The sequence below is a fragment of the Impatiens glandulifera genome, chromosome 4 (genome assembly GCF_907164915.1).
Source record: "Impatiens glandulifera chromosome 4, dImpGla2.1, whole genome shotgun sequence".
Lineage (NCBI taxonomy): Eukaryota > Viridiplantae > Streptophyta > Magnoliopsida > Ericales > Balsaminaceae > Impatiens > Impatiens glandulifera.
In genome coordinates this window covers 11887205-11905256 of record NC_061865.1, presented here as the reverse complement: position 1 = coordinate 11905256, position 18052 = coordinate 11887205, and the positions used below count along the sequence as shown (strand labels likewise).

Sequence of the window (18052 nt, the reverse complement as noted above, 5' to 3'; positions counted from 1 at the left end):
TGCGAATAAACAATATTTATCATTGGTGATGGAGGATCAATCTACTTTTGAAATGATTTTTGTTGTGGGGTAAATGTTTTGCTTCTAAATTTCCGATACTTGCTTCTATTGTCATTTGTAGAGATGCTACTATCAATGCCATGTTTTACCCGCACTACAGTAGTTTTGCTAGTAGGATCAAATACAAGAGACGCCTTAGGAGTGCTGAAATTATCGATCATGAGAGATTGTTAGATCTGGTGGGTGATAAGGAGATCAACTCAATTATTCGTGATGTTATGTGATGGTGTGATATGAAAACATTTAATGTTGGTCACTGTTATTCGTTATTTAATAATGTCACCCCGTCTAGTTTTTGTTGGGATTTGTTATGGAACTCTAAAGTGCTTTTTAAGATTTTGTTCTTTTGTTGGAGTGCTATCATGGAAGTATTTTAACGGATGACAAAATTAAGCGTAAGGGTTTTATTATGGCAAGTCAATGTCGAATATGTCTTAAGGCGGATGAGACGGTTGCGCATCTCCTCTTGCATTGTGAGTTCGTGGTTGGGATTTGAAGCCTTCTTTGGATTTTGACAGGAGTTCAATGGGTTATGCCTAAATCCATTGGTAGTTGTTGAGAAGTTTGGGTGAAGACAGCTAAATTGGCTGGTCTAAAACGGTGGGCTTTTATTCCCATTATTTTTGTGTGGATCATATGGCTTGAACGAAACCGAAGAATCTTTGACAACAATAGACAACCATTGAGTGCCATTCAAAACTCTACTATCACGACGTTAACTAATGTGAGATCCAATAAGAATGTGAACTCGACAAATGATCTCATTGCTCTTTTCGAAGATCTCCGTGCTCGGTAATTTTATATTTTTATTTTTTTCGTTTTTTTCCAGTTTTCTATGCATTTATCATGTAATACATTTATCGTTACTTTAATTTTCATGAATCATTTTAAAAAAATATATCCCATCAGAAAATAATCGAGATGATAACTCAAATATGTAAATTTCTAATATGAGTCGTCTTAATCCAAACTTCTCAATAATTATTCAAATACTTTAACCTCATCCAATAAATCATACAAAAAAAACTCTAGATACTAACTATCCTACACAATACACAAATAAGTGAGTCATCGATTCCACGTTCTCGTGCAAATACGACAAACCGACAAATTTTTTTCATGTATAATCAGTAAAAATTCCACCTTCTATTAAAATTATGAATTTTAATTTTAATAATCATTTAAAAATAATAATGATAACAAATATAAATATCAAATCAAACATGTTGGATGGTTTATGATTAATTGGATATAAACTAAATATTCAAAAAAAAAATATAAATAAAAGGTATGATTGATGGATTATTGATTAATTCTAAAAATAATAATAATAAAAAATAAGAAAATAGAGAATCTTGCACTCACCCTCAGTCCCTTTCCACTTGTTCTCTCTCTCTCCTCTAAAACCCCACACCCTCTCTTCTTTCACTGTGGATGAATGGACACCATCTTCTTCATCTGAACCCTAATTTTCTCACTTCTCTCAAAACTTCATCCAATCCCTAATAATCTCTAGCGGATACACTCCTGGATTCGCCCGCCATGGATCCCCGCCGAATCCAGCGGGCCGTGATCGATCCCAAGGTTCGTCAGGTAGGATTCTTCGCACCTGGAGCTGCTCCCAACCGGACTATGTCCAGTCCACCGGGTCCCTCTTCTTCTTCACCTCTCATTTCAGACATCTCGCAGTCAGGAAACAATCTATCTCCTGTCATGATTCCCCCGCCGCGTCATCTCTCCGACGTTTCCCGTCAGGTTCAATTTCCAATCGATCCGCTCTCGCCTCTCCGAAGACCTACCGCTATTGAATCTAATTCAGTCGGAAGTTACAATCCTACGGAGTTTATCTCGCCAAGAGAATTCCCCGATGATGCTCCGTCACCAGGAGGTCATCAAAGAGGACATTTTGGAAAACATGCTTATTCTCTCCCTAGTGCAGGATTTGATTACCCTGCTATGAAACCAAATACTCCCCCTCCGGCGAGTAGTTTGACGACGGTGTCCGTGGTGAATCAACTGCCTCCAGGAGTATCTGGTATGCCATATCTTCTTTCATGAACAAAATAAGCAGTTATCTAGGGATATGTACTTGTATGTTGTGAAAGGACAATGAGAAGAAGTCAGATGTGGTTTCTCCATACATTAATATTCGTACCTTTTAGAATTTCAGCGATTGTTGATCTCATGCTCTGAAACCCTATCATGGACGCAGATTTCTCTGATAAGAGAGACTCAAAAGCATCAATTGTAGAGAAAGAAGGAGGAGGAGTATCAACTGATATTCAAAATGATCGACCATCAGGGCCAAAGCCCCCAAAAGAGAAACTCTCTAAGGCTGAAAGGCGCGCCATTCAAGAGGCTCAACGTGCCGCAAAAGCTGCTTCAAAAGGTGTGTATTTATCAAGCTATGCTTTTCAATATTAACCAGTTTTCCTGTAAGATTACATCTGGCCATCAAAAGTTCAAATGCACTTTTTATACCATAATGTCTTCTCTTGCTTGAATCTTAATAACTCTTGCTATTCAATGCCAAATAATTTCCACAGGTGAAGGAAAATCGGCAGTTGCTTCAACTTTGGAAAATGCAAAGGCTCCTAAAACTGTGAAACCACAAGCACAAAGGAAGGAAAATTCTTCTCCAGCCTCTGTGCCTGAAAGAAAAGGAAGTGATCTTCCTGCTGATAAAGATAGAAAGAAAGATGTACCTCATCCACGGATGCAATTTGATGATAAGAGTCGAGTGGAGAAAGCCAAAAAGCGGGCAGTTGTTAAACAAACCGAGGCCAGGAATAGAGTTGAATTATTCAGGCACTTGCCTCAATACGAACAAGGATCTCTGCTACCTGATCTTAGTTCAAAACTGTTTCAACTCGATACAGTTCATCCAGCAGTTTACAAGGTACTTTCATTCAAAGGGAAATATGAGCTTTTCTTTCATTCTTTTACAAAGTCATAATTTAATTTGGGTTTGATAACCAACTTATTACTTAAATCTAAATGATTAAGTGCTTATTTGAATTAAGTTCATTTGATCAAATTAAGTTAGGAAATCTAGCTTAATTTGTCATAGCATGACTTAACTCATCATATAGTAAGAAAATTAAAAAAGACAACCTTAACCCCTGAAATTGAATCAAATTAAGCCATTATGAGGGTAAAAATAGTCCTTTAAGTACTTTCCGAATATTAGTTCCACATTTTATCAGGGATATTTTCATTTAGTTCATTCAACATTTATTTTCATACACTTTAGCTCATTCTTCAATTAAATTTCAGCATTAAGGATACGAACACTTAATTTTTCACTTTTATCAAATGTACCCTTAATATTCACTTTTCTTGATATTTACTTGCCACAATACAAACAAGGATCTCTGCTCCCTGATCTTAGTTCAAAACTGTTTCAACTCGATACAGTTCATCCAGAAGTTTACAAGGTACTTTCATTCAAAGGGGAAATATGAGCTTTTCTTCATTTGTTTTATTAAGTCATAATTTATGTTGGATTTGATAACACAAATTATCACTTAGTTATATGATTAAGTTTGCTTATTTGAAATAAGTTCGATAGCTGTTATTTAAAATCACATAATTATTTTAATTAAACTCAAATCAAGTTAAGAAATCTGACTTAATTCATCAAGCTGTGTATGGTTTGACTTGGTTATGTATAAGGACATTCAAAAAACAACCTTAACCTCTTAAATTGAATTAGATTATGTCATTATAAGGGTAAAATAATCTTTTTTAGGTACTTTCCCAATATTAGTTCCACATTTGATCAAACCAACTAGTTAAAATTTAGATATTTTCATTTGGTTTATCCAACATTTATTTTTCATACACAACTCATTCAACACTTAAAATTCAGTATTAAGCATTCTAACACTTATGTTTTCTGTTTTATCAAACGCACCCTTAGTATTCACTTTTCTTTACACTTATTTGCTGTAAGGTTGGTCTGATGTATCTAGCTGGAGATATTTCCGGTGGAAATGCACGCTGTATAGCAATGCTACAAGCATTTCAAGAGGCGATTAAGGAATACTCAACCCCACCAGAAAAGGCTCTTATTAGAGATTTAACCACAAAAATTAATTGCTACGTCTCGTTTCTAATCGAATGCAGATCCCTATCAATCAGCATGGGCAATGCCATTAGGTTTCTTAAGACCCGAATAGCTAAATTATCCTCCACATTGTCAGAATCAGAAGCCAAGGCAACTCTTCAATCAGATATCAACAATTTCATTAGTGAGAAGATAATACTAGCAGATAAGGTGATAGTAAGCCACGCTGTGACAAAAATTAGGGATGGGGATGTTCTTCTCACATACGGTTCATCCTCCGCCGTTGAGATGCTTTTCGTACATGCACACGATCTCGGGAAGCAGTTTCGTGTTGTAATTGTGGATTCGAGGCCGAAGCTTGAAGGAAGACTATTGCTTCGTAGGTTGTTGGGGAAAGGTGTTAAATGTACTTACACGCATATAAGTGCGGTTTCTTATGTTATGCATGAAGCAACTAGGGTTTTTCTTGGTGCTTCTTCGGTATTTGCAAACGGGACTGTTTATTCTAGGGTTGGGACAGCTTGTGTTGCTATGGTTGCTCATGAGTTTAGAATTCCAGTCATTGTTTGCTGCGAAGCATATAAATTTCATGAGAGAGTGCAACTTGATTCGATTTGTTCCAATGAACTCGGTAAATCGCAACATCCTTGTGCTGATTTAGTTTTTTCTTTAGGGTTTATGTTGTTTGATGGGTATAATGAATCTTGTAGGTGATCCTGACGGTATTGCAAAGGTTCATGCGAAAGAGGATATGAGCAATTTAGACAATTTGGCTAAGAGTGAGAACTTGCAGCTTCTAAATCTTATGTAAGTATTCCAAAACTTGCAGTTATTTGACAATTTATGGTTGGTTGGTTGATTCTCTGTCTTGATTGATATTTGCAGTCTTAGAATTTGTTTGAAATATATATATATTTTTTGGAAATAAACCGTTTTTTGGATGAAAAAGTGGATTTATTAATTGAATCACTAAAATGTTCTTTGTATTTTAAAAACGAATTAAGGATATTTTAGATGACAAGTTGAATGATTTGATAAAGGATTATTTAGGTCTTGTTATCTGGGTTATTTCCATTTAATCTCGTCGAATAGCCCATCATCTCAAATTACCTTTTTAAGTGTTTTTACTCAAATAGCCCTAACCCAATTTTCAAAAATCTATACATTTGAATAAGGTTATTCTGAAATAACTTACTAGTTATCCAAATAACCCAAGATAGAAGAAGGCCTTACATTAAATCCAAATAATCATTCATTCAATAAACAAAACCTTACCGAGTTGTGATTCTTTGTGACAGTTATGATGCTACACCTTCAGAATATATTTCCATGATTATCACAGATTATGGCATGGTATGTATTGTATTATTTTACAAGTTTATATTTTTATGTATGTTTGAGTGAATTGGGATATTCATTGATTATTTAACCAGGTTCCACCCACTAGTGTTCCTGTGATTGTGCGAGAATATGGTAGGGAACACTTCTGGGTATAATAGACAGACGAGAGAAAGAGCACGAGAAACCCATCTCCCAAGTTTTGTGTTTGTTGTAACGTCGTTGTTTTAGTTCTTGCTGAGTTGATGAATGGGGGAATGGGAATATGGAAAGGAGGGCTCTGTTTTTTTGTTCTTTTTTCTAGAATAAAAATGCGTTTATGGTGTCTTTTTACTTGGATTGAACTCGATATATACTCTTATTTTTTTTGTTTGTGTACCTGACTCAGAGAAGAGTGCGACATTGTAGTACGCCTCTCCGGGCAGTTTGAATTGAGGAACACAATTGTTTTTGTTTTTATTTTCTGGGTTTGTTTTGAAATTGTTATGAGAAGCTCCGGCAGAAACATTTTATTTGTTTATGAAAGGATTTATGGAAGTTCAGGTCAGATTTTTGTGACCATTCTCATCAATTTATATATTTGTAGTAACATAGTATGTTAGCTGGTATGGTAATTTAGATGAATAACTTGAATCAAATATGTTAATAAGCTGATTTTATTTCTTTTTCAATGAGCTGAACATTAAGTATATGATCCCCATAATGGATCCAGATCCTACCATTATTTGAATTTTTGTAATTGTTAATCGAATTTAGTTAATTTTTTTGTTGAGACATTATCAAGTTAATTCACATGGAGGATCCTCCCTTTATGTTGTCAGGAGATAATTACTGCCATTTTGGCCAAATTGGTCTTTTTTATTATTAAATTTGGTATAGTTGTCTTAGAGTACAAATGAAGATCGGATCTGGGTGATTTGATATTTAGAAAGATAGTTATGCGATAAAAGGAGAATTTTTAAAACAAAATGGGTAAAATGGCATAAAACTCCAATTATAAACGATATAGATGGAAACAATTTCAGATAACAAAGTTAAATGATTCAATTCTCATTAAAAATGAAACAATGACTGTTTTATTGGTTCATATATGCTATTCTATCATGATCGAGCAAGAGGCCCAATGGAACTCGAGGAGGCTAGTGAGTTCCATTGGGATATGAATATACCTTTAGCCGATACGGGTTGTGTTGCAGGGTGAGGAGACAATTGTCCATCTCCTAAACAAGTGACAAACATTTGGAATATCCTTAAGAATGACACATTTGGAAATTACTTTAGTGTTATGCTAAAATGTATTGTGGACAATAATATGACAACTCTGGTCAGAACTTAATCGCTCTTCTTGATGATCTTTGAAATCAAAGACTTTGTGACTTACTTTTTCTGTTGTTTTCGGCCTTCTTTCTTGTCTTCTTTTTGTAAGTTTCCATTTCTCTTTTGTTGTGTTCATCACTGTTCTTAAACAATTTTATATTCATTTATGCAATGAACCTTTTCAAATAAAAAGTTACAAAGAAAGTTTTCCAGAAATAATGTGATAAATGTGTTATAACTTATAAGCAAGACAATAATAAAACATACAACATCAGTTGTCTAAAAAAACTAGCAATCAAATGGCTAGTTGTCACAAGCAATGATCAGATATTGATATTCCATAGTGAAACAGTTAGAAAAAAATGAAATCCCACTAGAATGAAGTTCATTTTCCCATCATTTAAGATATACAAACAATACAAATAAAACAACCTATCTCTCCTTGTTTGATAGATCATGTAGGGTTTGAGAAATGCATAAAGTTTCAACCTCAGAAATCAGTCGGAGGTTTCAGCCTGATTAGTCGTTTAATTCTTTCTTTATCCGTATTCTCTAGCAAACCCTACACAACATAAAAATATTAGAAAACTTGAATCAGCAAACCCTACCTGAAATTGTGTAATCAACAAATTTCAATTTTCAAATGATAATCAAATACTTGCAAGAGATTCATTCATTCATTCACTCACCTTCCACACAATTTCATCCAGACACAAGCATATTTTCCCATACTTGTCTAAGAAAAGGCGTTCTGTAGGAACTTTACCACAAACATCCTTCAAAGCCGAAGTAACGACATAAATTGCTTCCGACACTACAAAAGAAGATGGATTTTACATATCAGAGATTCAAAGGAATCACAATGTTCCATTCTAAAAGAACCAATTCAGAAAAAAACAAGCTAAACTCACATGCAAGTTCATCATATTCATCTTTCCCAACTACAAATATGCTGACATCTCCAAGAACAGTGTAAACAACAAAGACTGATCTGCATAAAAAAAATGACCCGATTGGTCAATCATAAAGTTTGAAATGAGGAACCCTAGATGATCTATCATTGAAAACTCAATAAATGAAGAGAATTTGCATAAGGGTATGTAATTCACAACATACTTATGGCAAGCAACTAGGAGTTCTTCATTTTTAACACCTCTAAGATTATCTGCTCCAAGCTTTACCAAGAAAGAACGCCAATGTAAACGTTCCTCAGCTGGAACACCATTAAACCTGTAAGCAGAGATCTAAATTAAACTCGGCGTTTACCTAATTTTTGTTATACAAGAAACGCTTCTTCTACATCTAGATCACAAAAGCGACATCAATAGATGGATCTATTACAGTAAAATATCCAAGAACAGACCGAAAGTGAAATTCAATGTAAGCTTAAAGCATTGAAACTATCAAGTGAAGATAAAATCGATGATCGCAAAGTGGATTGAATCGAGAATGGAACTGAAGTAGCAAAAGATGAAGCAAAAGAAAGTGGGTTTGTACCGTTCTACTAGGATGTTGCCTTCAGAGTTAGCGATCAACACGGCCAATAGCATATTTTCCGTCCGATTTCGCCTCTCTCCTCTCGATGGTTTGTCGTGCCAGCTCCAGATCAATCGAATGAACAAGGTTCAGGCATCAAGGGCGCGTTTGGTTTTGGCTGATTGTCAGATTTCTATAACAACAAATTCACTGAAATATTTTTAAATTTTATAAATTTTTTTCTAATAGTTAAATTGGGACAAATTGAGGGGAAATTTGAGGAGATACCCTAAAAAGAGGCCTAAATGCGAAAAGTGAGGGTCACTAATTTAAATAGTTGGTGACCCTTTTTTTTCTGACGAAAATGTCCCTATTGCGTCACACATCCTCGGTTGCGTTACGCAATTTTTTATTTTTTAATTTTTCAAAAAATTTTAATTATGAATTTGTTTGGACGAAAATGCCACAGTTGCGTCACGCAACCGCGAGACGAATTTTTTTTTTGAAAAAATAAAAAAAAAATCCGGTTGCGTCACGCAACTGGAGTTGCATTACGCAAGGGTACAATTGTCATTAAAAAAAAAAAGAGGGTCACCAGCGCTATTTAAATTATCCACCCACACAAATGGTAATTTACCCTATCAGTAGGGTCATTAATTTAATATATTTGGACTATTTAGTGTTAAAATTATGTTAAAAAAACGTAGTTAACTTAATATATAGATATTTATAAATAAATAAAATTAAAGATTTATATCATTAATTTAATTATTTCAAACGTTGTTAACTTAATATATATATAAGTTGATATTTATAAATAAATAAAATTAAAGATTTATATCACTAAATTAATTATTTAATACAAGCAAATTAAAAAATTTTGACTAACAATTTCAAAGAATAGGTGGTCAAAACCAATCATTTTCTGAAATTTTGTAGTTAAATTAATGACATTAATATTTTATTTATTTATTTATAAATGTTGCATAAATAATAAGTTAACTACATTTTTGAAAATGATAAAACAAAACTTAATTTTGTATAATTTTAACAATAATAAACTACTAACAAGACCGGACCTATTTGGAGGCGAGAAAGACCATTGTCATAGGGCCTCGCCTACTAAAGGGCTCAAATTTTTTTTAATATTAATTGTTGTGCGAAATATAATAAAGTGATAAACAATGACGTATGAAAAAACAAATGAAAAGAAACTTTAATTATCAAAGATGAAAAGCTTATAACAAATAAAATGGACTACATTTATTAATATGTAAATTACAGAAAAACGTAAACACCTAACTTAAATAAGCGTAACCGTTACATTAATATATATATATATATATATATTTATTATATTTAATATGATACAAAAGGCTCGCCACAATTTCTACATGCGTAACTTGCCGGTTGTCGCCCCAAATCCCCATCTGGTCATCTCATGACCCAAAGGTATCAAACAATTCCAATCCTTCTCAATCTGATAACTTGATTCAAATCTTGTTTGATTCTTCAATTTGTTGATCTTACAAGTTGAATAAAAAACTATTTTCTCTTATACTTATATGATTTTGATGAAATATTTGAAATATGTGGAGCTTTAGTGCTTTACTTGAATTAACAAAAAAAATCTTTATTATATTATCAATGAATTTTTTAGAATTTGTAGGCGAGAATTCAAAATCAAAATTATAGCAATTAATTATAACAGATGTTCTAATATATTGAAACGATAAAATCCTAGTTCTATACTTCTGTTGCTCCAGGATATGAATAAATGTGTTGTTGAGTTAGATTGCGTTGATTAAATTTACTTTGTTTGAAAAGAGCTAGATGAATTTAATTTTTATTTGATGAAATTATAAATTGTGACAATTTCAGAATTTGTCAATTGCAAGAAATTGATTGTAGCTACTGTAATTGATCTTGTGTAAAATGTCTCCTAAATGTATGTCTATATCTCAAAAGAGAAAATCGAAACAAAGGGAGGATGCATTAATTCAAAGTCAAAAGGCGATGATATTAATAAATATTTTAGGATAAATAACATAACAAAAAGAGGAGAATTAGAGATAGTTTGGTGATTGAAGAACAAAGTCACTATGAAAATGAAGAATTAATTGAGGCTGTCAATTTGGGTGAATCGAATGAGAACTTGGAGAATTACTCTCAACATGAAAAATTAAATTCGTTTGAGAATTTGGAGAATCCTAAATATTAGAATAACATTAGTCAAAAACTGAGAGATTACTTGGTACATATGGGTCAAAAAAGAGTGGATGATTTTTCGTTTCATAAGGATAGTAACAATATGCATTTTGATTAATCGTATTATACACGGATAATAGCAAATGGACAAACATTTGATAGACTATGGCTTGTATATTCTATTTTATTAGACAAAATGTTTTTCTTCTATTGTAAGTTGTTCAAAACTGAACAAATGATGAGTAGAATGGGGAATTTGGGTACTGACGAATACAAAGACTGTCATAATATACATAGAAGTCTTAAACATCATGAAGTAAGTAGGGATCATATGAATTGCATGTTTGCTTGGGTTGAAAATAGAAAAGAGGCTGAAAAAAAATCAAACAATTGATGATAATATGCAACTTCAAATCAACAAAGAAAGACAACATTGGAGGCAAGTGTTAACAAAAATATTTTCCATTGTGAAAACACTTGCCAAAAATAATTTGGTCTTCCGAGGAAATGATGAGAAACTTTATGTCGAGGTCAATGGACTATTTTTGCAAATGAAAGAAATGATTGCTGAGTTTGATCCAGTGATGGAGGAGCATGTTCGACGTTGTGAAGCAAAAGAATCACAATATACATATTTAAGTCCCAAAATCCAGAATGAGTTGATAGAGACTTTGACAAACAAAGTAAAAATGGAAATCATTGCAAAAGTTAAACATGCAAAATATTTTTCAGTAATACTTGATTGTACTCCAGATGCGAGTCATCAAGAACAAATGTCTTTAATGCTACTATGCGTGAATGATTCGACAGACACACCAAAAGTAGAAGAATATTGGGTTGAGTTTTTGAAGGTGAATGACACATCAAGTTATCAAGTAAACTTTGGAATGTGTTAACAGGAGTTGGGCTTGACATTGATGACGTAAGAGAACAGTGGTAAGACAATGGATCTAACATGAGTGGAAGACACAAATATGTACACAAAAGATTGCTTGAAATAAATTCTAGAACTTTTTACACACCATATGATTGTCATAGTCTTAATTTGGCATTAGTTGATATGGTGGAATATTGTTCTAAAGCCAAGTCCTTCTTTAGAGTGGTGCAACGCATCTATACATTGTTCTCTTCCTCTACACAAATGAATATTTTAAAGATAAGGTGTCTGGTTTGACTGTTAAGCCATTGTCACATACACGTTGGGAAAGTCATGTTGAGAGTGTAAAAGCTATAAAAGAGAAAATTGTACCTATAAAAGATGTTTTACTTGACTTGGCGGAAGTTGTTGAAGATTCTAAAACAAAAAGTGATGCTGAGACCTTAGCATTATATGATCTTGAGAGTTTTTAGTTCTTACTTGGAATGGTAATATGATATAACTTGTTACACGCAATAAATATTGTGAGTAAGTTTATCCAATCTAAAGATATGAACATTGATATTGCAATCAACCTCTTACAATGACTTGATTAATTTCTTGATGAGTTTAGAGAAGAGGGATTTGTTAGTGCCATGAATGAAACTATACAAATGGCAAATGAAATGGGGATTGAACGAAATTCGAGAAAAATGCATCAATTAAAGAAAAAAAACAATTTGATGAAAGTGGCAATGATGATGTGACACAATCTGGTGAAAGTCTTTTAGAGTTGAATATTTTTTGTTTATAATTGATCAAGTTCGATCTTCGCTTCAAGTTCGGTTTGAACAATTTAAACAATATCAAGAAATATTTGGGTTTTATTGAATTTGGAGAAGTTAAAACGTGAGTCTTTAACTAACTTGATGAAGTCTTGTATGGAGTTTCAACAATTTTTGAGTCACGATGGACATTCATACATTAATGGTGATGCATTGTATTTAGAGTTGTTAGTCGTGAGATGTTATTTAACAAATAAAAAATGAGCAATTGATATGCTACAATGTCTGGAAAACTGAATGGTTTATTCCCAAATAATTACATTACCTATAAGATTCTGTTAACCATATTAGTAACAGTTGCATCGACAGAAAAAAGTTTCTCGAAGTTAAAGTTAATCAAAAATTATCTTCAAACAATAATGTCACAGAAAATACTAAATGGGCTAACAATGTAGTTAATTGAGTAATAAATATTCCGTCAATTAGATTATACAGATTTGATCAATATTTTGCCTCTAAAACAGTTAGACGAATGATGTTTATTTAGTTATTTCAAATATTGTTAGTTTTTGTCTTTTTATTGACTTGCCATATGGTTTCTGTTTTATTTACATACTGAACTTTACGGCAACAAAATGACCCTTTTTTTTTTGCCTCAGGCCTTATCGGACATAGGTACGACTCTGATATTTTATTGGTTATTTTGAAAGGAATCATTACTTTTAGATAGCGACACATATTCATTCATGATAGCTCAAATGGTACAACAAATCAAGATGTTGAGATCTCAAGTTTCATTTCACTTATTGAATAAAAAATTGTGCTAGCCTCTGAATTAAAAACCTTGGTCTCAAACAAAAAAAAGAAAAAAGAAAGAGAAATTTGTGGGTAACCTCATTAACTTGTTCATGTCTATTCTTAATTTGTCTTGACAGATACACGGTGAATATACAAGTTATATGTGTTGTTGTTGGCAATATTTTGCACAAACTCTATTGATATCTATGGGCTTGAAGTTGGGAAAACAATTATTATTGCATTTTATGTAAATGAGCCATGCCTTTAGATGATGATTTATTTGTTGTTGGTTAATAATAATATATAGAAAATATATATGAGATGTTGATACACAATGTTATATGCAAATTGAATTATCTTCTAATTCTTTGAGTACAAACCATCACATTTATTCTTTATTTACCTTGTTGAGCCATTACTCACAACTTTCTTGTTAGTAACCTTTTAATAATTTTGAATTCCAATCTTTAAAATTTTATTTAGGTATCATTCATCTGTTTTTGTGAGGCATTTATACACACTTTTGCGAATGACAATGACTTTAACTATCATTTTTAATCAATTTGGCGAGGTTCTTTCGTCCCTTAAGTAATAATGTCACAAAGAAAAACATCAATTATTTTCACAATTCTACATTTTGTGTTGTCGTAGTGAAACCCACATTCTTCACTCCCAATTTCTTAACTTTCTTTTGTCAATTCCTCAATGTCTTTAATAAATTTATCTCAATTTATTATTTTTTCAGATGAAGTCATATATCTTTGAAACCAATTTTTTAATTAAATTTTACTATAGTTGTATGGTATTATCCTTTGTCCATGTCATTGACAATCAATGTAAGTTTCATCCTTTTGTGTTAGCTACATTGACAATAGGATGATAAATGTTTCAAATACATTTCTCAGATTTTGACTAGGTAAGCACGATCTAGAGGGTTATGGGTCAAAAATCAAAACAGTCTCTTTGTGTTGCATTAGTAGTTTTTCAGGTAATTTGATTCTTTTATCCCAATTCTTTATAAATAAAGAATCCAACAAGAATTTTTATATATACCTAAATTATTTAAATTGTTATAGCACAAATTGTAAACACTCATTTTTTACGCCTTCAAAATTTATAACTTAAAAAAAATCTAATTCAATTTTAAAAATTAGTTTTAGATTTTAATAAATTGGCTAATTACAGAGGATTAATAATAAATAACTAATTCAAAAAAAGAAACTGAGTCGACCAATTTTTGAAATAATTAAAATCCGGACAATTTTTTGGGGAGGGAAAATGGACAACGAATTAAGTTTCTAGCTTGTAAACACACTTAACAATTTAACAGAACTTGTCGTTTGATGAGCTTGAACTGAGAAACTTAGGGTTGTTATCCACCTCTTATTACCACTAGGGTAGAAGAGGGGATAAATTCGAATATTTTATAAATAAAATAAAATGATCCAAATAAATAGAACACAAATAAATAAACCAAATAGTCTAGTTTATACGTGGTTTCATATTAATATTGTATTTATTTGTTTGCAGGTTAAAAAGAATAAAAGAATTGTGGCATCAAAAGTCAACAAACGCGGTACGATCGCACGTAGCGACATGACCGACAAAGAGCGGTACGACCAACACAAAACGGAACAACCGACCAAGTTGACACATATTACTCTCGTTTTGGAATTACTGAATAATAAAATAGTTGAAACAAGAAAAAGAGTAAACAAATAATAAATAGATAGGGGACAACGATTAAGTATATAACCCGCAAACACACTTAACCATTTAATAGACACAAAATTTACAATTATAAATAGATAAACAAATGCATTTATTCAAAATAGGAAAATTAATGAATCTATAATCTCTTGCAACTATAAATAAAGAGGAAAACTTGCATTTGCGCATTAGAAAACTAATGAATCTCCAAGTTCTTTACATTTATGAATAAAAATACGAATACAAATATAAATCTTCACAAGGAGACACTGAAGATTTTCTGAAAGAGAGAGCACTTATATACTATTTTTATCTTTTTAACACTCTTTATTTTAGTATAAAATAAATAAATAAAGTGAGGTAGCCAATGAAGCATTGCAAGAATTCTCATTAGCCCAGCATTAGAAAAATCTTCAATCGTGTAAGTCATTCTAACTATTTTTTTTTTTTATAGAAATATTAGGTTGACCTAGAATAATGTTTAGGATTTGAGCTTAGGTTTAGCTTAGGAGTCTTACTATAGGACATTAAAAACTATGTAAGCCCCTACTTGGTCTCAATTCTCCTTATAATTCTCAAATTTTAATATAATCTGATTTGAAAATTTATTCAAATATTGCATTTCAGTTGATTATTTTTCGTAACAGGTATGCTCCTAGCTAAACAATTTTTAGTATGTTTTCTGGTCATGCTATAAACTATAAAAGCATTATTTAGGAAAGGAATTAGGCATATATAGCTTCTTGAACTAGTCGAATTGATTTTATTCCAAAACATATTTGATAAAAAAAAAATCTACAAATAAAGTGGTGTAAAAGGTGTAATGTCTAAAATTAGTAGTTTCGGAGTAGAGACCGTTTATCTGGACGAGCGTGCGAGTCATAGCGCCATTAACCTTTCCCGCACGTAATTAAGCACCAAAACAAAGAAAAATCTCTAAAAAAAACATAGAAAAATTAAAAAGCCAAAAGACTAAAAAACTAAAATGTCAAATGCTAAAAAGTTTAAGCTAAATTTCTTTCCTAATTTCTCAATGATTCAAATTATGTGACGACTCATAAATTATATAATAAAACCGAATGTCGAAGTCGTAACACTAACACTACCATTTAGTAGGTAGGTAATATATTATTTCATAATAACAAAATATTTAAGATCTATTTTATGTCTATATTTTTCTAATGATAACAAAATATTCCAATAATCTTATTTAATGAAAATTATGTATACATGATACCTGCGGTTCAAATTAAAGTCATGAAATAAGTAGTCGAAAAATTAAAATTGGAATTAGAACATTGTAGCAGTTATAGTTTTGGTTCCACTTTTGTGTTTTGTGTTTAGCTCCCGTATGTAAATAGACAATTCCTTTGGATGAATGCAGGTTAAAGGTTTCATTCCAACATCAAATATTTAATTAATATTAGTCTTTTTCTTATAATTCAATCTTTTTTTTTTTTGATAAATTTTATAGTAAACAAAAATATAGTCATTGCTACAACTAAACATGCATTGAGGTCCATCTTGCATTTTTTTTATGGATCAACTGCTTCTAGTCTCTAGTATTTTATTTAATTCTTAGGTCTCGTTTCGATGGATGATATTTTAATATATATATATATATATATATATATATGTTAATATATATATATATTAGTTGTTCAATTCTATATATACATATTTTGAAACTTGACTTAGCTTTATATATGCAGCAAGGGAACTTTAAATCAGTAGATTAGTTTTACATGTATCTCCTCTTTTGTTATTTTTCTAAATAATGGCATGAAATTGATCAGTTTTAGTTTTTCTAATGCACATTATCACTTTTCAAGTTTTTGTACATTTGAGAAATTGTAATAGATGTTGATAAGTAAAAAACATATTGTTCGGTTATTAATCGAGCAACTTAGTATATATACACTCTCATGGACGGATCCAGTAAATCAAGTTTGGGTGAATAAGGTAAGTTTTTGTCTTTTTTTTCTAAAATTAGATAAAGAAAATAATGTATTAAATTTTAAAAAATTAGAAATTAAAGGATAATATCACAATTATAACGTAAAAGTAAAAATTAGAAGATAAATGTCCTATTTAGTTGTTGTGAATTTGTTAAATGTAATAAATAATAATGAGTTAATATAATATATTACCTAGCTCAATATGAGGATGCAACAAATATTCATGATTATTCTAGTTCAATAGTATTTGTTAATACTAATTCGCAGTTTTGTTTGCATTAATTGACGGTTATATTATATTGTTGTTCTGAATTGATATTTTATACATAGTACACCAATTTTGAACCCCTCCCATGTTGTTAGATTAAATGGTGAGACGACAATGTATGAATTATATGTTGAATGTTGATTTATTATTTGTTTATTTAGTTCATAATTAGTTTAGTTAGACTTAGTCTTATTTTTAATTAATTCCTTATTTTAAGGATTAGACTTTTTCAAAGTTAGTTAGTTTAATGTTATGTGCTTATTATTAAAGGCTTGAACTATAATAATATAGGTAAGTCTTTTTGTTGGTTCAAAGCCTATTTTTACCATCATCGAGAGAGAAGAAAAATTTCGAGCTGCGGTTCGATTGAAGAAGAGATTACACGAACTTGTGTCTACGTTGAGAAACAGGTCGTGATCTTGAGAAATGGGAGACGAAAAGGGCGAGTCAAGTTTAACGAGCTTACCCACATTCGACGGGCAACACTACAACTATTGGAATGAGCTGATGGAGAATTTGTTGAAGGCGAAGGGATTGTGGGGGCTAATCGAACGAGGGGTTGAGGAGCCGAAAGAAGGGACAACGCTCAACCAGACGCAACTCGACGAACTAAGAATGAGGGATTGTAGGGTAAAACATATCTTGTTCTTAGCCATTTCTAGGGAAATTAAAGAGCAGATTTTGGACAGAAATACATCCAAAATTATTTGGGAATCCTTGAAGACAAAGTACGGGGGTAATGAGAAGGTTAAGAAATCGATGCTGAATACTCTGCGGAGGGACTTTGAGCTTCTAGAAATGAAGAACACTGAGTCGATTAAAGAATACTTTGCTAGGGTGACGGCCGTGACAAACAAAATAAGAAGCAATGGGGAGGTTACTCCAGACTCCAAGGTTGTTGAAAAAATATTGAGAACTCTTACCGAAAGGTTCACGTATGTGGTAATATCGATTGAAGAAGCCCGAGACACAACTACAATGAGTATTGATGAGCTGCAAAGCTCACTGGCTGTACATGAACAAAAATTCAAGAAAATGAATGTGCAAGAAGATCATGCTTTGAGGGTTGAAGAAACTAAATATGGTAGAGGAGGAGGTCGTATGGGGTCAAGAGGAAGAGGTCGAGGTAGAGTCAGAAGTTTGGATAAAGCCACTGTTGAATGCTATAAATGTCACAAATTAGGGCACTTTCGTTTCGAATGTCCAAGT

At 31.9% G+C, this 18052-nt stretch overlaps 2 protein-coding genes across 3 annotated transcripts; one reads left to right on the top strand and one right to left on the bottom strand.

Moving 5' to 3' along the window:
* The first annotated feature begins 1412 nt into the window (after window positions 1-1412).
* On the top strand, window positions 1413-6025 carry LOC124933773 (translation initiation factor eIF-2B subunit delta-like). 2 transcript variants are annotated; one of them, XM_047474216.1, is made up of 7 exons: window positions 1413-2095; window positions 2273-2449; window positions 2607-2959; window positions 4016-4760; window positions 4840-4936; window positions 5428-5482; window positions 5563-6025. In XM_047474216.1, the coding sequence occupies exons 1-7, from the start codon at window positions 1603-1605 to the stop codon at window positions 5623-5625; spliced, it is 1983 nt and encodes a 660-aa protein (XP_047330172.1). In that variant the 5' UTR covers window positions 1413-1602; the 3' UTR covers window positions 5626-6025. The 2 variants fall into 2 exon arrangements, with proteins under 2 accessions (XP_047330172.1, XP_047330173.1); XM_047474217.1 differs by lacking the exons at window positions 1413-2095; window positions 2273-2449; window positions 2607-2959 and adding an exon at window positions 3390-3497.
* Window positions 6026-7059: 1034 nt separating this feature from the next.
* LOC124936292 (TSET complex member tstD) lies at window positions 7060-8439 on the bottom strand. Its single transcript, XM_047476781.1, has 5 exons — window positions 8282-8439; window positions 7901-8014; window positions 7696-7775; window positions 7474-7598; window positions 7060-7346 (listed from the first exon to the last, which is right to left on the bottom strand). The coding sequence occupies exons 1-5, from the start codon at window positions 8332-8334 to the stop codon at window positions 7275-7277; spliced, it is 444 nt and encodes a 147-aa protein (XP_047332737.1). The 5' UTR covers window positions 8335-8439; the 3' UTR covers window positions 7060-7274.
* Between the last annotated feature and the right edge of the window lie 9613 nt (window positions 8440-18052).

Excerpts from the sequence above, each read along its gene's own strand:
- LOC124933773 (XM_047474216.1), top strand. The coding sequence starts at position 1,603 with ATGGATCCCCGCCGAATCCAGCGGGCCGTGATCGATCCCAAGGTTCGT. Across the intron at positions 2,096-2,272 it reads ACTGCCTCCAGGAGTATCTG|ATTTCTCTGATAAGAGAGAC; the intron begins GTATGCCATATC and ends TCATGGACGCAG. Across the intron at positions 2,450-2,606 it reads CGCAAAAGCTGCTTCAAAAG|GTGAAGGAAAATCGGCAGTT; the intron begins GTGTGTATTTAT and ends TAATTTCCACAG.
- LOC124936292 (XM_047476781.1), bottom strand. The coding sequence starts at position 8,334 with ATGCTATTGGCCGTGTTGATCGCTAACTCTGAAGGCAACATCCTAGTA. Across the intron at positions 7,776-7,900 it reads CTCCTAGTTGCTTGCCATAA|ATCAGTCTTTGTTGTTTACA; the intron begins GTATGTTGTGAA and ends TTTTTTATGCAG. Across the intron at positions 7,347-7,473 it reads TGGATGAAATTGTGTGGAAG|GGTTTGCTAGAGAATACGGA; the intron begins GTGAGTGAATGA and ends TATGTTGTGTAG.